A 24,362-nucleotide genomic window follows, 5' to 3' on the forward strand; every position below is an offset into this window, starting at 1 on the left:
TAGCTAAACGTTTTCCAGTTTTATTATGGCATACAATCCACCTTCATTCCCATGGTCTCATCCCTTGACTTTTTCCCTCCTGAAAGCTCGAACATACCCCTTTAATTTCAGGTTTTGGAGAAATTAGCAACTAATTTAAAAAACATCAGTGTAAACGTAACCACCCAAACACGCGCGCTCTAGAAATGTTACTTTTCCGGTCGGACTGGTAGATTAAACAGCAAAAAACATTTCTAAGGGGAAACTGTGGAAACGAAGATAAGTTACTAGTTTGTGACTGTTGTACAATGCTTCATTGTTTTTCGATTCCAGACATTAGAAACATGCCTTGCTATGTTATCCTCGTCTGTAGCGTAAAAAAATCGAACCTGTGTGAGTTGCAGCATCATAATTAATTTAGTTCCATAGTTTACCACCAACTGTCTGGAATAGTGGTAGTTCTTATATCTTAACATCAGAACAAAACATAATTGACACTCCCTCGTTTTTAGAGGAAACACAATCTTACTTACATCAACTGTGTTAGAGATTCTATAGGTTTAAATGAAACATTTCACCACCATCTAATACGGCCAGATTTATTATAAGTTTCGCGCTAAGTGTGTGACTTATTCTGATCGAAAGTTATTGTAATTATTTTTATTTTTGAATTTCGAGCCAAGCTACACGAGGGCTATCTGCGCTAGCTGCTCCTAATTTAGTAGTGTAAGACTAGAGGGAAGGCAGCTAGTCATCACCACACATCGCCAACTCTTGGACTACCATTTTGCTAACGAACAGTGGAATTGACCGTCACATTATAACGTCCTCTCGGCTAAAAGGACGAGCATGTTTGGTGTGACGGGGATTCGAACCCGCGAACCTCAGATTACAAGTCGAGTGCCTTAACCACCTGGCTATGCCGGACTAGCCCACTGTGTAGTTTTGCTGTAAAAACAAACTATAATATATTACTTACCTGTAAAGGATAGCTCCAGTTTCGTCTAAGATCAGTATATTTCCTTTTTACGTCAGATATAATCGTCAGTTGGTTTCTTACTTCCTCGTTTAAAGTGATGTGAGTATAACCATTTAGTTTTGAATGGATAGCTTGCACAACGTTATTTGTTATTGTTGACTCTACATTTGTCATTTGCTGCTCTCGATTCCCATTATTTTCTGGAATTTCTAGTTTTTCTTCTGTTATAAACAACGACTGATTTAACTTTGATTCAGGCTGTGATAATTGGTTGGAGCAACTAACTTTTTGACCTCCACATTTTGAAAGTTTTAACCTTTCTTTGGGGGTTTCTTTCTTCTTATTTTTAAACTTATCTAATAAATCAGCAAGTACCTTTTGAAAACACAAATATGTTTCTTTCGGAATCGCAGTTTCCAAGCTCTGAGGGTACGTCTCTCCATTTTCCTCTCTTGAACTGCTTTCGTTTACTGTGGGTAATGTCGCAGTTTTTCGTTTCACGTACACGCGACATCGGACTCGAGGACGGCAACGTTCTTTTGCCATAGCAAATGTAAGATTCTTGGAATTATTTCCTGGCATATTAGAAGCAGAGTTATCTCCATTGGTTTAACAATAGCAACATTTTACTGTCGCTAAAGTCGGACTGTTAGTGAGTGAGCATATGAGTCAACTGCAACACAGGCGTTGACGGCCCTCAAAGAATGTAAGAAAACAGAAGGGAACATCACGAGATAAGTAAGCGTGCGCAACAAACAGATAAAGTCACCATCTGCAGATTACATAAAACGTAGCTTCAGAGTAAAAAATTGCACTCAACAAAGATGTCGCTGTAAAATAAAATTTTGCAAACTTAACTCCATAAAAATCTGTCGCCTCCAGTAGCTCAGTGTGGGTCTCACCTTTAAAAACTAGGTTTCGTGCGTGTGCTCGACGACAAACAAAATAAGTTTTTATAACTGAACTACATCTATAATAAAACATTATACAGCAAAAAATACGAGCGTCATCGAAAATGTGGATTAGTGCATTCTACTATCTCTTGGACGTACAAAACGTTTATAGAGAAATGTAAATGAACCTAGATAATTAGCATAAGAATGTGTTTCTACCTTGATAATTTTTATACAATACACAAGGTTATTCATAGATTGTGATATTGACGTTCATATTCACTTACCCCATCTCTTGTGGCTACACAAATTTAAAATTCTGATCCTGTTGTCGTAATTTGAAAGTACATATGGGTGATTAAAATCGAATTCTTCTGAGTAGGCCCCGGTGACACAGCGATATGTCTGAGGACTTACAACGCTAAAAACCGGGTTTTTATACCCACGGTGGGTAGAGAACAGATATCCCTTTGTGTAGCTTTGTGTTTAACTACAAACAAACTTTTGAGTAGATTATGTTACAGGACTTTTTAACGTAAAGTTTCCTGTTCTGCAATTGTAATAAAATGCAAAGTACGAAATTTTAATGTTTAGAACAAAGCGGTATGTGCTGTGTTGAGCCGTTTTAATGAAACGAAGGAAGGTTTAATTTCAGCGAAAAAACACAAAAACTGGCTACGGCAGAACTCTCACCTATCGGTCGAACATTATATATCTTTGTAAGAAATATTTTTATTTTTGCACAGTTAATATTACGAAATGATTTGTTGGCACTGAAATCTGCACTGTGCTAGCTTATTGACTTTATATTCCTTCCGTAAAATAACTCTTCAATACGTTTTAAAATTATGAAAACAACATATTTGTTAAGACAAGGATAGCAGAAATCTGATAATTTTAATCACTGACATCATTAAACAAAATCATAAACTTAAGTATCTTGAAGCCCGGCATGGCCACGTGGGCTAAGGCGTTCGACTCAGATTCTGAAGGTTGCGGGTTCGAATGCCTGGAGTATCAAACATGCTTGCCATTTCAGCTGTTAGGGCGTTATAATATGTCAGTCAATCCCACTATTCGTTCGAGTAGCCCAAGAGTTGGCAGTGGGTGGTGATGACTGGCTGCCTTCCCTCTAGTCTTACACTGCTAAATTAGGGACGGCTAGATAGCTAGCCCTTGAGTAGCTTTGCGCGAAATTAAAAAAAATAAACAAACAAAACAAGTATCTTGAATTTGTAAACGGTCACATTTCTAATTCTCATAAAATAAATATGTAAAATTAATAAATTTAAATATAATTTCCCATTATATTTTTATAAAATATTATTGGAACCAAACATAAGTGTTGTCGGGAAAAGTTGTGTAGTTTTCGTAAGGGAAATAAAACACAATAAATAATATTATATGAAATTGTGTATATTATGTCATAAGTCTGGTTATTCTCTTCAGCGCCACAATAAAGGTAAATAGCTATGCGCATGTTCACACCCCAAAAACCTGGTAAAAACATGGCGAAAGGCGTAGTCGAGGAAAGTGATTCAAGTCATGTTTTTTACCGGTTAGCTTATTTTTTATTTAAGTCACAGTACTAAAATATTGTACCGATTTAGTTTTTGGCGCTAAATTAAACCGTGCTCTTTCAAGTATGAATGAAAGTACTTCAAGTAGCAATTTAGCCGAGGAGAAAGACGGTAGGAGCTTTAATTTAAATGTTAATAATAAAAACAAAAAACAGTCTTAATTTACTGAAGCTTCAGCTTCTGACGTTGTAAAATAATCTTATTGCAGTTATGATTAATCAGTAACTTCGACTGTAGTGAATTTGAGGCATTATGTGCTGGTAATTCTATCTTGTGATATCCAGTTACAGTGCTATGTTACACTTAGTTTACTGCAGATTGTTACGTGGTAGACGCATATCTATACTGTATACATAATACTTCATAGCAATACAGATTAGATTTACAGAAGTTGTTTGTGATTTAATTGTGTTGAAAACTATTACAAATGGCAATTAACCTAATTAATAATAAAACGTAATATTTCAAGTACTACAGAGAAATAGTGATAGCAATTGATTGTTGAAGTTTTTATTAAACTTCTCTGTTATTAGTTAAAGCTATTTCAACTTTTTTTTTTCAAATGTTTAAAATTGCTTGAATGCCATGGGTTGTGGCAACATAAGTTAAATTTGAGTATTGTTTTAACCTTTTTTTTTTTACAAGTAGTTTATAGACTTAGCTAAAAAAATACTGGTGTTCTTATGGAATTCTTTCTTTGATGTATTACAACATTAGTGATTAGTCACATCTTTTTGGACATAATATTTTAGTGAAGAAACCAAGGTAATTTTGTTTTGAATTATGAATGGAGTAGACAGAATTCATAAATCTTTTCTTGTGATTAATGGTAAGAGTGTTAGAACTTATGAGCCTCATATTTAATATTTGGCTGGGTATATGTTGTATGCAAATTAGGTAATATATCTTGAGCAGTTATCAGCTATTGGAATAGACTGCTTTCAGCTGCAAGATGAAATAAGATTTGGGGAGCTCACTAGAAGGTTTGATGAGTATTAAAGTATCAGGGCTGGATATAATAGACATATGTGTGTTTAATAAAATGAACAGAACAGTCAGAATGGACCAAGGAGCTCCTTGTTGTCTTTCAAAGATTGAAGGATATCTGGGGGGTCAAATCAGTATTTAGTACTTAATTTTCTGTTTGAGGATAAATGTGGTCTTGTCATCCATGACATGTCAAAAGACGTCTTAATGTTCCAAGCTGTATGACAATGTTTTTGTTATATAACCACAATATGCAAGAATATTATAGATTCTGTAAAGTTATAATTATTCTTTTAACTTCACCATTGTCAATATGACAAAAAAAAATATGTATCCTGTGTATTCTCATTTCTATTAATATGAAGTTGGCATAAGCATTCAAAATATGTTTGACGGAGTACTACGTCAGGACCGTTCTCACTTTAATCTTGATATGATTGTCCATTTTAAATGCTAGCTACTGTTGTTAATAATAGATCATTTATTGTGAAAACTTTCTTTTCCTAACAAAATAAAATTTTAGTTTTTATAAAGGTGGTTACCTTAATCTGTTATAGTTCCATTTTTCCTTATGATGAAACTTTCATTCATTCATTTATATGGGTTTTAAAGAAAATATCATACTTCAGATACTCAGAACCTCTCTTGCATTTTAGTGGTCCAACAGAAAGATGGAAAATGCCTGAGGATTGGATAATTAATGTTATTTCTATTTTTTTCTTAATGGTGATGCTAAGGTATCTCTGGAAATTAGAAATGTGATTTTAAAACTTTGCAAAATCATTTAGTAATATGTGATATAAAAGAAAGCCAACTTGTTTATACTAAATAGAATAAGGTTTTAAGACTGTTTGAAAGGGCAATGAAACAAATTGTTTTACAAATGTTCAATGTTTTGACAAGCTGATGAGGACAAAGGTTTGTTGAAATGTTGTTCATTCCCAGGAACATTTCTTTCACTGCATTTTCAAGCTATCTTTAATCTTTGTATTATTAAAACCAAAAAGTATGTTTCTCATTATCAAATTTGAATTCACCAAAGGGAAATATTGCCTTTTGAAATATGTTAACTTGTTATCATGTCATTTGGACTTAACCTCTTTATTTCCTTCTGAGGGTAAGTGGGAATCTTGTTGAAAAAATTTAAAAGATCATCTATGAGATCAATAAGATAAATTTTTTTATTGTTCAACAGAATGCTTTGCCATTGGGAGTACTGGAGGGTGACACTTTATAAGAAATAAAGAGGTGTCTTTAATTTTTTGATGAATAAAAGAAACTGTTGAAGTACTAAATGGGTCATTATTGTTTGTATGTTATGGTATTTAATGGTTGGTTGAGTTTGACATCATTAAAGAATTTTTTTCAGCTTGAATTCTTAATAAAATAACTACTTGTTTTTATCACCTTCAATTTTGTTGACTATCTAAAAGGCCTTACAGTGTATGGCCAAAAATAGAAGTATACATATTATTCTCCTGTTTGTGTACCAAGGTGTTGTTAAATTAGTATAGTTCTTATTGTAATTGTTTTATTAGACCAGGGGTTGGCAACCTACCACTCATGGGTCAAATCTGGCCCTCAGTCCCCAAACAAAATATCACATCCACCAAGCCATAGTGGTCCTAAAAAAGAATTTAAGTTGGTAACTTAATGTAGCCCTCTATCTGCTCACAGACATGTCCTATGGCCCCTTTGTGGAAAGAGTTTGTTGACTCCTGCTTTAGACTATTCAGCAGTAAATGTTTTAAAGGGAATGACTAAATTAGAAACTTTACAGTTATAGGTAATCTTCAGTTAAAGTGAATTACATGAATGGATATTTTTGAATAGTGAAGAAATTAGTGTTACACCAGTTAAAATTTACTTGACCAGTAATGTTAGCAGATGGTTACCCAACCATATGGGTTTATACTGATGTTAATTATTCGTGTAAGTAAAGACCTTTAAGGAAACAAATTGAAGTTTATTTTGTTGGGCAAGTTATTTTCTTGTGATGGTAACAGCTGTTCGCAAGTAGTATTTTTTGGTGCATTTGATTCAGAAAATGAATAAAAAAATAGTAAAGTTTTTAAACACAAATCAGATATAAAAAGGTTTTTGAAAACATACTTTTCATTAGTGCATTTATAAACACTTAGCAAATTACAAAACCTATGGAGGTATGTTAACTGTCAAATTGTAACTGTTACTCGTTAGTTTGTTTATAACAAAAACATCATACACATAACCATAATTATGAACTTCACACACACACACATCATAAAACTGTTCAGCTTACTTTGCAAAATTTAATCTAACAGTTTTTCTACTTAAAAGAGAAATTATATGGCTTTAGGCTTTAAAACACAATGGAAGTATGTTAAAAGCAGTATAGATTAAGACAGAAAAAATGTAGTAGTGTAGAAAAAAAAAACTTGCAATAATTTTGAATCACTTACTTATTTGGGTAATAAAAATAAAACATCAGAATTATACTTACTTATAGTTATACTGGTTGAATTTTGTAAGACAAGTCTGTGAATAGGAGGTTGTTCTTCACAAAAAGCAATATTTCAACTTCATTTCACATCAGCCTGTTCTTCTCATCCACAAAATGTGAGGCAGCATTGTAGTTTTGTGTGATTCTTGGAGACTTACACTTGGGCAGGTGACTTTTTCTGAAGCAGGATACTATTATTTGTTCCGTCAGTTCCTACTCCACTGGTGCTTCAATATTTCATCATTCATCAAATGCAGGTTTCTGCTGGGTCTTATAGAAGTGCCATAAACTGCTTGCTTTGGCTTCTTTATGACAGTTTTGTTTTCATTCTGTTCCAGTGCACTTATCTTTCATTTGTTCCAGGTTTCAACATTTGTAAAGCTTATTGTTAATGTAGGTAAACTACCTATTCTTGTATCTTGGATCCAAGAGTGTTACAACCCAGTAAGACTTCTGGCTTGATATCACTGAACCATATTTCCACAACCTCCAGCAAAGTTGTTTTCATAGTCTGAATTCCATGGTCTTTGTCCTTAACTTTGATTACAAGTCTTTTTAAAGCCACTGGATGGTATTACATCAGAATTGGAAACCATGGAGGAAAGTGTTAGTTCTTCAGAAGTCATTAGGACTATTATTACTCTTGTTGATGCACATAGTCAGAAACATGGACTTTAAGGGGATGCTGCTGTTCCAAATGATGTTGCAAGATGTAGCAAGTGTTTTTCTATCCCATCAGTACATCATCTTGTAACCTCTTGTAAGGCATTCTGATCTCAACCTTGTTACCCATCTTTGTTGACAACATTTGGAATGTGTGTGCTCCACAAAACAAACCAGAGCTTAGAATTGCCTTCCAATATTTATGACATTATCTTTCATCATCACATGAATTTCGGTACTTAGAATTTTTCACGTTTCAAATATTTTATCAAAGGCTATTGAAGTAGTCTTTGCCATGTGGGAACTCCTAAACCCTTGGACTTGTAGTACTGCTTTCCCCTTAAATTATATTTCATGTATATCCATTGTGATGTTGAAACTTGGCAGTGATATTAACTCCATCAGGTAGCCATAAAGCTTAGTGTCACAACCCAGTTATTTTCAAGTAGTATCTGTATGCCTTTTGAAACAGCATTGTACAAATATAATGTCCATTATAGAAAGAACTTATTACATATTTACGTATCATGTGTTCTTTTATGAGGTGCTTTTCCAAATATTGCAAACAAAGTAGATCTCATTTCGTCTAATGTTTTTCTGGTGTAATTTTGCTTGTGTAACTATACACTTGAGACTAAGTATTTTCCTATTGAATACTTATATTAATCTACCATGTTCACCCTTAATAAATCTGAAAAAGAAAAAGCCATTATCTCTAAAAGGAGGATGCCAGACTTTTTGCCAACCCCATATGGTTCTGGGAGCATGTTGAAAAGTGTAAACCTTCTGTAGTATGTGTGATGATGCTCCAGACATTTCAAGAATGGCTGATAATCCAAAGTTATAAATTCCATTAAATTTTTTAAAATTTATTTTGGCTTGTTATTTTCTTGATTATAATTTCTTTGAATATTTTAGTAATTAAAGCAATGGTAGCTGCTTTGGTTACAGTTCCCTTCACTGATTCTGTCTCTCTTCTTTTCGTTAGCTAACATTTTGTTTCTAGGCAAAATTCTTTTAGTATATGTTTGAAATTAGTTGTTTAGTTATCATATGCTTAAAACCAAAAAGTTCAAGCCTCACTGTTATAAGACATATTTACAGTACAAAGCAATTAGTATGTTGTACACTACAGCAAATGCATTCTCTTTTAAATGTCTTGTATTACAGCATTCTATGCAACAGCAAACAAAAATATTAGGGTATATTATTGGCTACAATGACAAAAAATAGTCAATATCTTATAGTGTAATTTTCCTTATATTAGTGCTAGGCCAGTAGGTTGCAGATACATCAATACATTTCTAACAACACACACTATGTAGGAATTTGATTTGGTAGAAATGTTATAATTCTTTTGTTGCTTATATTAGCAGATGTATCTGTATCAGGCATGGCATTTATTTCATTTTCTTCACATGAAGGGTAAAAAGGCATGTGTGTCACTTGCTGGTACCATTGTAGCATGAAGAGGGAAACTCGAAATGGCTGTCAAACTCATAAAAATTAAAAACTTAAGTGGATAGGGAGTAGGGTTGAATAATTAAAAAAACACGTCCATCAGGGACAAAAATCATTTTATAGATGTAAGGTTTCAATTATTTGTTTTTGTTTTCCTTTTGATGGATTCTATAATTTTGCTGAGAGAAATTTTACTGAATTTCCATGCAGAGTAAAGTAAATAATTGAAGAAAAAGCAAACTAGTAATTATTTCTGAAAATTTACCACCTTGATATCCATGTTGCCTTTAGATTTGTAATAGGAAGATAAGTCTTGAGGTAATATTTCATATGTTTTTAAGAACAAACAACCTATTGGTCTACCTACTTCATCTCATTCATAAAACATCCTTACTGCATCCATCACATCTGATAGAAACACTTTGGAAAGGCGAACAAACCTATTAGAAAAATAAAGTTGCCTTAGTCAAAGATACTTGCTCTATTATAATTTGTATATATTTTCTAGGCTTATCACTTTCACCATTAACCCTTAAACAATGGGAATGCTGTAGGTAGCAGCTTATGACAGCTGTAAAAAAAACCAGAAAAAAAATTTCTCAAACATGATCTTTAGCATTTTTGTCATGCATTTTGAACAAAATATGAAAGAAAAGGAAAAAGAAAAGCATAATAAAGACAATTTATTACAAGTTTAAATGTTTTTTTAGGGTATGAAAATCATGAAAACATTCTACAATACACAGTTTTACTCTACATTCTTTACGACAGGTAGTCACCATCTTTCTCTTCTTTTTTTTTCTTGTTGTGTGCATACATACGTGACGTTGTCTTTGTCCAGTTTTGCTATCTCCTGAGGATGGAATACTTTCTAAAAACTGCTGAGAAAATGCTTCTTTTCCAACAAGCGTATCAGGAATAGTGAGGCTATGTCTTCCTGGGAAGGGTCTTGTCATCCTTCCATACCTTTTCAGTAACTGGTAAATTACATTGTAACTAAAGTGCCTTACTGATGGTTTCTTGCCAGTTTTTATTAGATACATGTTATAAGAATTCAAAATTGAGATATCAATTAGGTGAAAAAAGAGCTTCTTGTACCACTTAACACATTTATGAAGGCAATCAATTTGTCCAATCTGCTTGCAACTTTTGTCAACTAGCCTGATGTTGATAGTGTAATCTAAAGCCATATCAGGTTTGGTTATTGGTCCTTTCTTCTGTATTTCATTTCACCTTTTATTTACTGTAGTAAACAAAGTAGCAGGACATTTGCCTTTCCATTGAAGTGTTAAAATATTCTCTTGCTTCTTGGTCTCAACATCTCCCTTCTTCAGAGGTGTAAATTTAGGTATTTTCTTCCAATTAATTCTAACTGTTCCACAAAAAAAACAATAATCTTATTTTCAAAGAGGAAGTTGCATAATTCCAGTCTTGTATAATAATAATAATAATAATAATAATCAGTATATAATATGAACTTTTCTAAGTTATGCTTTCATAAATTGCTTGGCAACTGGTCCTGAAAATCCTAATCGGGGTCTTTGCAGAATAGATACATATATATTAAAATTTTTGTCTCACAATTACATAATACCAAGATAGTTATTTCATATCTATGGCACTTGGAATGTATTGCTTGAAAACAATATGATCCTTGAAAAGAATTAGAGAATCATCAATAACTACTTTTTGAAATGAAGAAAAAGATTCCTTAGCTTTATTCTTCACTGTTGTAAACATTTTTTTGAACTTTCTGTAAATGATCATTTGCATTTGGTTCTTTGTTATTTGCAAAGTGCAAATATTTAAATCTCCCTGAATCAATCTTGAGTAATGTATTTTTTAAAAATTGGAGTTCCTGTGAGGGGATCGTTCTTCCAGTAATTAGCCAACACTTGTTTTTTTTACATGTGGCATAAGCATCACCAGAGTTAAAGTACACATTTCCTCAGTAGTTGTACCTTCATGACATAGAGGGAGTGTTACTTTCACTTTCTTCAAAATTCAAGGATTTATAAAACTTGTAATATCTGTTTGTTTTTTACAAAATATGATTCGTTATCTCTTGATCAAATATAACAGTAAAAAATTCATACTCTTTAGATTCATCTGTGAGCCTAAATTTATCTGCGAGTCCAATGTTTTTACTATAAAAAGAATGAATAAATGGATAAAAAGGATGACACTTTACCCATTGGGAACCAATGGATTCTAATTTACTTATCGATCCTGTTTAGGGCTTGAAACAATGGAATTTGGTGATGATGAAAAATCTGAAAAGTTTTCTTCATTGGAATAATTATCATATGCTAATACTTCAATTTTGTCTTTTGATGAAAAATATTTTTTGTTTCATTCCCTTAGCTGATGCACTCTTCCTTTTCTGCTCCATGACTTGCACTGAGAAAATGACTTGGACACAATGCTTTCAGTGGGTCCAATCACTGCAGTGTGAGGGGGTTGCAAACCAACATTTTTAGCCGATGTTATAAATTAATGATAGCTGTACTGAGTGCAAAGCATGAAATTATCAAATGATGATGGCCACCTTTTTCTAGGAAAATATTATTTGATGATAGCTGCCATTTTAAGGTTAAATATCAGAAAATATGTATCAACACTATAAATTCCCTTAACAATCTTAACCTGCTCAGGCCATATTCCTGGATTTTCAGGAATTTCAGACTTCGCTATTAACCAAATTCCAAGTATACCAGGAATGGGAAATACCCACGTTTAAAGGAGGTCAAACTAAAAATAAATCAGCCAATCAGAATAAAGGTAGGTTGTGAGTGCAGTATTAATATTATTTTGCAAATGGCAACCTCCTGTTAGTACCAGTTTCATTGTTTTTGTAAAGATATTTGCTAATTTTTTTACCATGAAGCATAGCTCTCTGGAACCAAGCACTGTGAGTGAGAAAAGACAAAGTTTGCAACTGGTGAGGTATTACAAAAATGTGATGAAGATGAACAGGAATTTGATCAGATATATCCTGAGGATGACTTGGAATCAGTTGAAGATGAAGAAAGTTTTTAGAAGAAGAATCTGAAAGTGATAATTATACCTCAAGCCAGAGAGTCATTGTCCTCAATTGGCTGATGGTAGGGATGATGCAGATGTTCTAGATGCAAGTTGGAGTAATATTTTTCTGCACCAGAGATTTATTTAGTATGATGGTAACAATGCAGGCACATCTGGAAATCATGTGTGTTGTGTGCAGTGAAAAACAACTTGGATATAAAAGAAACCACCTTGGAGTACCATACAAGGACATTCCTTTCAAACTGGTCAAGAGCTCAATTTGGTACTTCTTCTGCAAGAAATATCTCTGCATCAAATGTGGGTCAACATGTTTGGAAGACTGGCACACGAAGGTCCTGTATTGGTACTAGATTAAAAGTAAACCTATTGCAGATAATATCCTCAAATTGTATGTGTTTCTGTGTTGTACTTTTGTAGTTTTAATGTAATCTCGGTTTTTGTAATACGTTTTTATGCATTTTTGCTGTGGAACTCAGGGCCCAAGGGACAGTTTAGCTCTCTTGGGTCAGGGCTAATAGGGTTAAACACTTCAGTCGGATCCATTTTAAGTATTCATTTTCCATGAGAAAACTATCAGAGATTTTTACCTTCTTGTATGACAATATTTTAATTCAAGGTTCAATCCTTGTCAGTCAGCTAGATTCAACTAATTGAATCTGGATATATCTGTAATGGTCAGTGAAAGTCAATTTTGTACAAATGTATAATGTTTCAACAAGTTTAGGTCGTCATTAGGTACAAGTAGCGTAAGTAGACACAAGAACATGTGGTGTGAAACAAAGAGGTCACATGATTGGAGATTGCTTAAAAGCTTAGTAAAATTACCTTGATGATGACTGACTTGTTAGTTTAGAGTGGGACTATTTGTTATGTTAAAATACCTTTTTTTATTTTGAATTTGTTGATGTTTTTGCTCTTTGTTTAAAGTTATGAATTGCAATGTTTTATATAGAAATACTTTCTTTTTATTTTTAGCATTGCAGTGGTGGTAAACATGGATTGGTTGCAACTGAAAAAACCTACGGTGTATCTGTATGAAACATTGTCATTTTAAGCAAAAAACATCAAGTGCAAAATTAAGGAAGAAACCTGAATAAAACACAATGGTCCTAATCTAGGATCCCATGATGCCTTGATCAATCTCCAGTCATGTGATCTGTCTGTTCCTATGACATAATCTTGTCAAACATTTAGTATATGTGATAACATCTTTTACTATCCTTTCAAATCATATCCAAACCTAATTTTCAAAGGTTACTCATCATCAGGTTGAATCAGTTGATTATATTTCCCTGAGTAAACTTCCTATTTTTCAGCTAATTTCTCTTTAAATACATCTTGGAACTTCCCATCATTTAGTATTACAACATTGTTGTCAGTGATCTCTGTATCAATCTTGCATATATCAAATAATCAAAATATTCTACGATAATGGTTGTTGGAAAGAATATTATTTTTCAAACCATTTTCAAAAATAAACAAAGGTACTTGTGTTCATAGTAAAAGATAATATCAGAGCTTACTGGATAGAGTACTTATTTTAAGCATTTTTTGAAATGACAAAAAGTGCCAGAAAGGCATAGTGTTGTTGTTTTCTTTGTAAAATAATTTTGTATGAACACAGGTACATATCAGTGAATAGAATCTATATAACTACGTTTAGATAGTCAACAAGATATATACTTTAGATTTGTCTTTACTGTACAAAGAGACAATAAACATTCCAACATGTATTACTAAGAGTATTATGAGTATAAAACAAGCCATTATTTTGTACCCCAGGCTGTGCAAAGTGATCCAACGATTTATTTTTTGGAATTGGCAAACACTGATTTTACATATGTCTTTTATTGCATGTGCATTTGTCCACTGCACTTTTTAAGCTCCCAATAAAAGTGATCCTATAGTATCATTGTAAAATTGCCAAGTAAAACTACAGTGGAACCCCCTCTAAGTGGCCACCCCTCAGATTCAGTCACCCCTTGAAAGCAGTCATTCAATCACAGTCCCTTTTTTTGTTTACATAATCCCTAATTATGTACAGTGGATCCCCACTAATCAGGCCAGTTTGTCTCAGTCCCGAAGGTGGCTGCTTTAGAGGGGTCCCACTGTAGTTAGTTTTTTCCATATTTTTTTAAATTAAATATTATTACACTACATGATAGAGTATTATCAGAATAGAGAATGCATTCTATGAAATCAAGAATTATGTTACTTTAACTGTCTTTTTTAAGTTTATATGTGTTATTTTTGCAAATATACTTTGCCATTTTTCTTATAGTATATTTACTTCTAATAAAGCCTATGTGTTATAGGTTGAAGACGTTTCTAGTGCACAGTTTATTAGTATACTCACATTGGCACTTCTAATTCAAATTAATAAAGCTTAAATTAATAATACAAAAACTATATGATGTTGATTTTGGTTGTTTCACAATAATATGTAGGCATTGTTGAATTTCTAAATTTTGAGATATAGTAAAGTTGTATACTATTAATGTTATAATGAACAAGATAAACTGAAAATTCTAAAAAAAATTCTTTATGCAACAGATTTTAATAAACCAGTACTATCTGTAAACTAAATAACCCACAATTTACCCTGAAATGCATTATTTATGGTAATCTGCTCAAACCATGTGCATTTTAAATCAGAATCTTCCACAGAATCAGTTAACTGTCTATTTGAGAGAAGTTTGAATGCTTCATTATCATAATGTAAGAGTTGTATAAACAGACATATAAGAAGTTGATTGCTATTACAGTTGTACAACTTAAGTTACCTTGAAGAATTGGAAAATGTTATAGATTCATACTGAGAAATTGTTACTCAAGAAAGGATATTGATATAGTTACTGTCAATAAAATTCCAAAGTGTCATGGAAAAACAAAAACATTAAATACAAGGAAACAACATACTATAAATTATCTGTGAAGGCTTATTAGCATGACAGTGACAGGACAAAAGCATATCTATATTTTAATATATTTCAATACAAGTTTTTTACAGTGTATAGTGCTTGTTTGACATTTCAGTTTAGTTCCCATCAAAGCTAGTGCTTTGTAGATGTGTTTGTTATGAAACTTGGTCGCACTAAAAACAGGAAGAAGTGCTGCTAATTTATAAACATCCTGTTATGTTTTAGATGTTTTTGGAAGATGCAGTATAATTTTTACATTATTTTTTTCCAGATTTTGTCATGTTATTTCTAAAATTCTTTCTTTGTTCTTCGCATTATAAAAACTCATCCATACATAAACATCATGGAGTTTGTATATTATTATTCTGTATGAAAATAAGAAAAAAACAACTTGTTTTTGTTTTGTTAGCTTAATAAAATAACTGATGCACATTTTACTGTTTTATTAATGTGTTAAACTTAATATTGTGTACAGAAAATTGATTACTACATCTATGTTTGTAATTTATTATGTTGTTAAAAGGCTGGCATGACTAAGATTACTGCTTTGCCCCGTGATCAGAAAGTTGCAGGGGCACAAGTCATGCCAGTTCCTTTCATACTTCCACCAAGCTACAGGTTCAGGAAAGTAATAGGTGTGGCATTACAAATGTAGCACATATAAAATGTAGAAGAAGTAAAATTTGTAGTTTACATAAGATCAAAGAATAAAGTTTTGCAAATTATGATGTAGCACGATGTAAAACATTTTACATGATATTGGACAACTGAAGAATACATTTATGCAATTAGTAATTGAAAACATAATACAATAAAAGAAAAGGAAAAGAAAAGCAATGACTTTCACTTTATTTGTCACTAAAGCAGCCCCATACTTGGCAGTGTATACATCCCTCCAGTTACCTTTTCTCTCAAGAAATAGCATTTATAGCTTTGCCGTAACTCAGAAACAAATATAATGCCACACAGCTGAAAAAGCAAGAATTGCTGGTGATCACAGTAGTCGAACCTTGAGACCCTGAACTAATGAGGCAGCTTATCCTAACCACTGGGCTATGCTGACCGAAAGCTGAAAGAATTTTATTTAACCAAATTACCCCTCGGTGTGGATTCCTGTACGTGGTGACGGGACCTCCCAGGGAAGGTTCTGTGCTGTCTGGTTACCTTCTCTGGGATCTAAACATCCCACGTATTTGTCGTGTGTGGCGACCTGTGAAGTGGAGGAGAGGATTCTGGTGGTTGAGGGGTCCAACCCCAACACACCACTTTGGCCTTGAATTCCTGTAGACGGGTGGCCTTTGGGTGGCCCCCCTTGGGTCAATCAGCTGGTCCACTTGGCTAGAGTCAACCAAGTACCATTGTTGGAATTTCTCAATGGGTGTTGTGGACATTGTACCTGATACTTGTGTTTGGGTATAGTGCTCATGAAACCCTGGCATTGCTGCATTGTCCTTGCATGACATTGTAGTGCTTCCCCTCATAGGGATCCATGGTGGGTGGGGCCAGTGGGTACCGAAATTTTTCTTTTTTCCTATGGATCCTCCTTCAAATATTTTAAATAAAATAGTGAAAAACAGTCAATAGGTAAAGGGCCATGTCTTGAAGACTCTGAGCAGCAATCTTCAACATCTGTAACACAAGTACCTCATTTTCTTATATTACATTCTCTTTCAGAAAACCTTTACAGCAAATGTCCCCTTTTTTTATTCAGAAGGGACTAGAGGGTCTTGCTGGCTCTCCAAAGTCAGTAAAGAAGCTTCGATCTGGAGACATATTAGTTGAAACATCCACAACCCAACACAGTGAACTCCTCTTGAATTCAACGGCAATTGGGGATATACCTATTGAGGTTACCCCTCATGCTACCTTGAATTCATTACGAGGAGTTATTGTTGAGAGGGATTTGAAGAACATCCCTGAGTTAGAGATTCTCGCTGGTCTCTTCACTCGAGGAGTTTTTTCAATGAGGCACATCTCCACTCACAAAGATGGAGTTACACTGCCAACAAATGCCCTCGTTTTGACATTTACATCATCATGTGCACCTGTCACCATCAAGGCAGATTATCTAATTTGCAGGGTATAGCCATACATTCCAAACCCTCTTCAATGTTTCCAATCTCAGAGGTTTGGCCACTCAAATGCATCATGTCGTGGTTCCCTGATATGTGCTTGTTGTGGTGTCAAGGACCACGATGCCTATTAATGTGACATGGACCCACATTGTTTGAACTGCAATGGTTCTCACCCTTCCTACTTTTGTTCTTGCCCAAAATGGTTGGAGGAAAAGAGGTGCAGCATTTGAAAATGACTGGTAACGTTAGTTATCCTGGAGGCTCGTAAATTGATGGCAGCCGCTCCATCTCGGACATATGCTGCTGCACTTCGTTCCACAACTACAGTGGGAGTGCAGACAGATCTCTCTGTGCCTCCAAGATAATTGTTTTCAAAACAAATGAAAAGCCTTTTGACCTCCATGGTTAAAAAGGATTGGTGAATCGACTTCCACACCCATCTCTGTTCCTCCCATACATTCCAACAAACCTCTAGATCCACATCCTTCAGTTTCAAATACAGGCATTTCTTCTGATACATCTTTTTCTCCCACCCCAAGAGGCAAAACAATCATTTGTTTGCATCCTCAGTCACTGGAATCCCCTTCCAATAACAAAGACCTGCCCAATCGACCCAGGGCAGGATCCATGGAGTCGATAGACCTCCTCCGACTAAGGACAGTAAGGAAAAAAGACATGGTCATAAACAGAAGGGTTCTACAGCCACTTCGCCTACCCATCATTAAAAATGGCCACCTTGATACAATGGAAGCTGTCGAGGTTTACGTTCTAATCTGGATGATATCAAAACACTGATTGCTTCCAACCATCCTGTATATCTTTCCTTACAAGAAACATTTCTAAAACCTGCTGATACAGTCACCTTTCAGCAGTTTCTCTGTACAGAAATGATAGGTTGTGTGATTGATGGATGAGTACATTGAGGGGTGGAACTATTGGTTGATCAGCATGTGCCCACCCTGTCTTTGTCGCTCAACACACCCTTGGAGGCCATAGCCATCCGTGTTTCCTTGGGTCATACCATCACTGTTTGTTCTCTCTACCTGTCCCCTGAAGAAACATATGATCAATCAGTCCTTGATACTCTCGTTGAACAGTTGCCGTCTCCCTTTCTACTCCTGGGGACTTTAATGGACATCATCCCCTCTGGGGAAGTGCTGTTATTGATGGGAGGGGTCGCTCTGTAAAGCGTATGTTCTCTGACCACAATCTTTCTCTTTTCAGTACTGGTTCTTCCACTTATTTTCATGCACATAGTCAGTCCTTTACTGCTATTGATCTCTCAGTTTGCTCCCCTTCATTATTCTCCCATTTTTCATGGAGGGTTGACAATAATCCACTACGCAGTGATCATTTTCCTATACTTTTGAAAGAGACTGGCCATGATTGATGCCACCCTACCTGCATGCCCCGGTGGAAGCTGGATCAGGCAGACTGGTCCACTTTCACTGCTCTTGCAGAACTTGATCCTGCCATCATGAATCGGCCATCAATAGACGACTGTGTGGCAGCGGTAACTGGCTGTATTATACAAGCAGCTGCTCAGTGTATTCCTAAAACCTCAACATGTTTTCCACGATATCCTTGTCCATGGTGGAATCCTGCTTGCCACTTAGCATGGAAGGCTCAAAAATGGGCCTGGGATACTTTTCGTAAATATTCCACACTTTCGAACCGCATCGCTTTCCAACGGGCCCATGCACATGCTAGGTGGGTAAGATGTCAAAGCCAGAAGAAATCTTGAAATAAGTTCAGAACTAGCATATCTTCTACCACCAGTTCCAAGGTCATATGGGACAGGATTTGAAAGGTCATTGGGCACTACAATTCTGTTCCCCTCTCGATCTTACTCTCTGGTCAGGATGTGGCTGATGTCCAGAGCATTGCTGATACTCTAGGTGAAAGCTTTTGCTGGATATCTAGCACTTCTGCTTGTTCCTCCACCTTCTTGACCATCAAGACTTGGGCAGAGCGTTCACCTCTTTCCTTTCGAACTGCCTGCCTCTTTGACTATAATTGTCCCTTTACACTGGTGGAACTGAAAATGGCCCTTCATTGGTTTGGCAGTGCATCTGTTGGACCTGATGATGTACACTGTGACATGTTGCACCATCTATCTCCTGCTTCTCTTGATGTCCTTCTAATTGTCTTTAACTGGATCTGGCAGGAGAATGTTTTTCCTGATGCCTGGTGGCAGGCTATTATTTTACCTTTCTCTAAGCCAGGGAAAGATCCCAAGATTCCTTCAAACTTTCGTCCAATTGCTTTGACGAGCTGTATCTGTAAGACCTTAGAAAGGATGGTTAATGCTCGTCTTGTTTGGTTTCTTGAATCAAAGAACCTATTCTCGCCCACCCAGTGTGGGTTCTGATGACAGCACTCCACCACAGACCACCTGATTTGACTTGAAACATCAATCAATAAGCCTTTCTCAAACAACAACATCTTGTTTCAATATTCTTTGACATTGAGAAGGCTTATGACACAACATGGAGGTATGGTGTTTTGCGAGACTTCCATACATATTGGTTATGTGGCCATTTACCCATGTTTATTAAAAAATTTTTCATGGACAGGAGATTCCAAGTTCATGTGGGTTTGACACTTTCCCGTTCTTTTGTACAGAAACTTGGAGTCCCTCAGGGCTGTGTTTTTAGTGTCACACTTTTCAGTATAAAGATAAATGCCATCACTGAACAACTCCCTCTCACTGTTGTTAAAAGCGTCGACATGCAGCCCATTCGCATCTTGTGTCAGTCATCGAACATGAGATACCTTGAGCGGCAACTACAAACTGCCCTCAATCGTGTACTGAATTGGACTAAGGCGAACGGCTTTAATTTTTCTCTCTCTGAAACCGTTTGCATGCACTTTTGCCGCCAACGGGGTATTCACCCTGATCCTGAACTTCATACCAGTGAAGTTTCGCTGCCAGTGGTCCCTGAGACCAAGTTCTTGGGGCTTATCTTTGACCGTAAGCTGACCTTTATACCACACTTAAAGCAGCTACAAGTCAAATGCACAAGAGCACTGAATATCCTGTATGTTCTCTCTACTGCCAGTTGGGGAGCATATCGATGTTCTGTGTTAAAGGTATATCGTGCTCTTATTCGATCAAAACTCAACTATGGATCAATGGTCTGTGGCTCTGCCAGACCCTCGGCCTTAAAGATGCTGGACCCCATTCATCACCAAGGACTTCGACTTTGCACTGGGGCTTTCTGCACCTCTCCAGTTCAATGCTTATAAGTTGAATCTTATGAACCTTCTCTGCACCTTCGCCGTTTGCAACTATCTTTACTATATTCTTTGAAACTTTGTTCCTTACCAAAGCATCCCACCTGGGGATGTGTTTTTCTTTCTCAGTGGGCCGTACTTTTTCAGAACAGAAGATCTTTCATTGCTCCTTTTGGCCTTTGCATCCAGGTGCAATTGGATGAATTGGGTCTGTCCTTGGATAACATATGCAGAATCCATGGATCAGCCCATCCCACCATGGCTTATTACAGCCCCCAAAAGTGACCTTTCTTTCAGTCATCTGAAAAAGGCAGATACTCCAGATTGGAAGTACCGTCTTTTATTTAATGAACATCTTTAAAACAATCTTTCCGTTCCAATTTATGCAGATGGTTCCAAATCAGGTAATTCAGTGGGCTCTGCCATGGTTTGCTGAGGTTCAGTGGTTGCGTGCAGAATCCCCTCTACAGCTTCTGTGTTCACTGCTGAACTGTACACCATATCTCTTGCTCTGGATCATATTGAAGCTGAGCAGTACTCCAACTGCACTATTTATACTGACTCGCTTAGTTCTCTACTGTCCCTGGAATTGCTACACGTTGGCTCACACCCTGTTCTCACTGATATTCAAAACCGACTGGCCCATTTCTTATTAACTACTACTTCTATCCAGTTTTTCTGGATACCAGGCCATGTTGGTATTCACGGGAATGAGCTTGCAGACACGGCAGCTAAATCTATCTGCTCAGGCACTATCACCACTGTGCCTATTCCGTACATGGACTATGGTCCTGTATTCATGGCTCGGCTCCGTGCCAGCTGGCAATCCACTTGGAGTGAGCAACGCGACAACAAGCTTTTTCAAATCAAACCCTATATTGGGCTTTGGCCATCTAGCTTCTGTAAGGTTCGGAAGGAGGAAGTTGTTCTAACTAGACTATGCATTGATCACAGTTTTTTAACTCATTGTTTTCTTTTATTTGGAACTGTTGTGCCAGTGTGTAGTTTGTGTAACACTCAAATCACTGTAAGCCACATTTTACTTTCTTGCCATCATTACAACTCTCAACGACGGCACTAGTTTAAATATGTTCTGTCCCAGGTTTGTCTGTAACGTTGGACAGTGTTATTGGTGATGGTGACACTGTCCACCTTGATAAAGTTTTTAGTTTTTTAATGGCCATTAATCTTTTTAATGTCATTTAAGTGTTGGATATTTATTCATTACACCTTTTTAATTGTGGTTCCCTTTTCAAAGTTTCAATCTCTCTAGTTCAATTTGAAATTGGAAAATGGCCAGAACATTAAATAACTCGACACCAGGACTGGAAAGGTCAACTTCAGGTGACTAACGCGGCTGTTTGAACTACCCGTTAGTCGTCCTGGCGAGTTGTTATTCCAATTTTGCTGCATATTTTTTAAACTTTTATTACATTACCCTTTGGTACTGGCCATAATGACACACAACTCAGAACCAGGACTGGAAAGATCAACTGAAGGTGACTGACGGTGGTTTTGGTACTTGCCTGTTAGTCTTCCTGGCGGGTTATGATCATCACCATTCTGCTACAGGAAGCCCTTTACAACTTTATAGACTGGATGTCAACATCGGTTTTATGCAATTTTCTGTTTTTAATTACTGTTTTGTTTATACCTTTGTTTACTTTTACAAATTTTACTATGTTTACTTTACTTTTACCTTTACTGGACATCTGGCTACTCATTAGATTTTGCTATATGTCTTTTAAAACTTCTATTATCTTACATTTTAATAATGGCTGCTATGACACATAACCCGGAACCAGGACTGGAAAGGCCAACTTCAGGTGTCTGACGGTGGTTCTTGAACTTACCTGTTAGTCTTCCTGGCAGGTTATGATCATTACCATTGTAAACTAGGTGTCAACATTGGTTTTATGCTTTTTCTGTTTTTCAATGATGTTTTCCTTTACCTTCATTTCCTTTTCTGTATTTTACTGCATTTAATTTGTTTTTACCTTTTAACCGGATGTTTGGCACAGATAGTCTAGCTGCTTTGTGCCATAAAACACTAAGTCAATCAATCAATAACCAAATTAATAATGAAAAATCATAATGGTAGTATCTATAGTACTTAGATATGTTGAATAATTAAAAAGTGTAATAGTTTGAAAACTAATATTGATTATTTGTGTGACTTGTGACACTAATCAAACTACGGGCAAATTTCAATTACTTGAATTATTGGAATATTTGAAAACTTGTTTCTGATTAGTTAATTATTTGTGACACTTATAGATGAGTTTGTAATTTTACAATGTGATTAATGTTCAGAGGTAATTAATTTTTTATTAGTTAATTTTTGTCATTACCTAAGTGTATTCCAAATTAATTTGCTGTTGATTTGCATCAGTTCATTGTGTAATTTTAAGCTAGGCTTTATTTTTCCATGCTTGCCCCTTATCTGCTTTTCATGAAATTGTTTATCCTAAACAAAAAAAAAAAACTATTATTTACAAATATGGGATTTTAATTTTGGTATAATATACACAGGGTCTTGACAAAATGTACTTCTGAAATCCAGTACAATTTAAGTCATTCTTAATTAAGCTTAGATTATATACATGTTATGATAACTCTATATTTTAAGCATAACAGGGTTTTCAATGCCCAACTTTGGGCCAGATGAAGTTCTATTGGATGAAAAAGGTGGATATGAGAAACAAAAGTTAAGGAACCCTTAGTATAGGAAGGTCAACTCTAGTAATTGATAACAGGTGATAAAGTTTAGAATTTATTGAGTGATTTCACTGAGCTTGAGATGAAACTTGTTTTTTAATTCTGAGAAATTGAGGTAAATAATTTATCACAAAATCTTCCTCCTTGCTGTAGATGTCAAGGTACTTCATAATCAACTTCGTCACCTACAAGACCGTGAACAAACCCTGTCAAAAGAAAAGGAAGACATGGAGGCAGATTTTGGGCAAAAACGAGCTAGGTTTAAGGAATTATATCTTCAGAAAGAAGGTAGTGATTTTAGCTGTTCTAACTCTTTCGAATAAAGACTGCTGGTAAAAAATTTACAATTAAGCTTAGTTTATCAGTATATATCTTTTTTATGTATTTTATTTTTTTGCATCATTTTTGTTGTTAATAGTTTTTAGGGCCTGAGTAGCACAACAACACAGACTGCAAGTATAGGAGGAGTAGAGCCTAGAAGGCAGAAAACTAAATACTCTCTCTCAAATGTGCCACGTAATTTAGTGCTAGCAGCTGAGTTTTTATCACAGTTGATAGAACTGAGTGACTAGTAGTATTTGATAATTAATCATTCAGTACACCGTTCTTCAAAGAAAAAAATTGATAAACATCTGAAAATAATAAGCAACTTTTACGTTTCTTCTTGTTAACAATTAAAAATTAGTGCCAGTGGCAGATAGTCTTAGCAGCTTAGTTGTAACAAATGTGGACAATCATTATTTTCACAAGACCAGTTTTATTGTGATTTCAACAAATGCTGCATCGCAGAGTGGAAGGGTGAGAGTATTTGCTCACAAAATAAATCAAACCTTGAGACACTCAACTAACAAGGAATTCCACCTGATGAACAGACTGTGCTGGCCCAAAGCTAAAGGAATTTCATTTAATCAAAAAAACTAAGAATCAGAAATTAATTAGTTGATTATTTTCATGATCAGTGATATAATCAGAGATAACACAATTTTTGGTTGTAATTGCTGCTCAGGTTAGCAGTTGATTTGATTAATTGGTTAAGTTTCCAATATATAGTTTTAAGTAGAATTTGGGAATCTCCAAGGAGAAGGTGCAAGCAATTTGTGAATTTTTATAAGTTTTTTTCAGATTAAAAAAAAAAGGCAAAACTGAGTTTTTTTATATATGACATATAAATAAAATTATCCTGTGTTCTATACCATATCTGAACCTTCTGTTTTTGAGGGGTAGTGACTTCCTGTAAATAACTGTTTTTTATTATGATTTCACAGGTTGTAGAATATTTTGTCTTGCCCAAACAAATTTTGCTGCATATTTTATCTTACTTAAAAAAAAAAAAAACAACAAA

General features: G+C 35.2%; 2 protein-coding genes across 12 annotated transcripts in view; one reads left to right on the plus strand and one right to left on the minus strand.

Moving 5' to 3' along the window:
* LOC143253797 (RIMS-binding protein 2-like) overlaps positions 1-1,643 on the minus strand; it is a 149,128-nt gene extending 147,485 nt beyond the window's left edge. For all 5 annotated transcript variants that reach the window (XM_076508189.1, XM_076508190.1, XM_076508188.1 and 2 more), the window contains exon 1: positions 959-1,643. In XM_076508189.1, the coding sequence (XP_076364304.1) occupies positions 959-1,540 (582 nt within the window). In that variant the 5' untranslated portion in view covers positions 1,541-1,643. The remainder of the gene's footprint in view (positions 1-958) is intronic.
* Positions 1,644-3,326: 1,683 nt separating this feature from the next.
* LOC143253803 (rab GTPase-binding effector protein 1-like) overlaps positions 3,327-24,362 on the plus strand; it is a 64,721-nt gene continuing 43,685 nt past the window's right edge. For 3 of the 7 annotated variants that reach the window (XM_076508211.1, XM_076508205.1, XM_076508207.1), the window contains exons 1-2: positions 3,327-3,542; positions 23,174-23,308. In XM_076508211.1, coding sequence (XP_076364326.1) covers positions 3,497-3,542; positions 23,174-23,308 — 181 coding nt within the window. In that variant the 5' untranslated portion in view covers positions 3,327-3,496. Of the gene's footprint in view, positions 3,543-13,044; positions 13,228-22,923; positions 23,059-23,173; positions 23,309-24,362 lie in introns of those variants that run through there. The other 4 variants (XM_076508208.1, XM_076508209.1, XM_076508206.1 and 1 more) reach the window with 4 other exon arrangements.

The sequence above is a fragment of the Tachypleus tridentatus genome, chromosome 6 (assembly GCF_004210375.1).
Source record: "Tachypleus tridentatus isolate NWPU-2018 chromosome 6, ASM421037v1, whole genome shotgun sequence".
Lineage (NCBI taxonomy): Eukaryota > Metazoa > Arthropoda > Merostomata > Xiphosura > Limulidae > Tachypleus > Tachypleus tridentatus.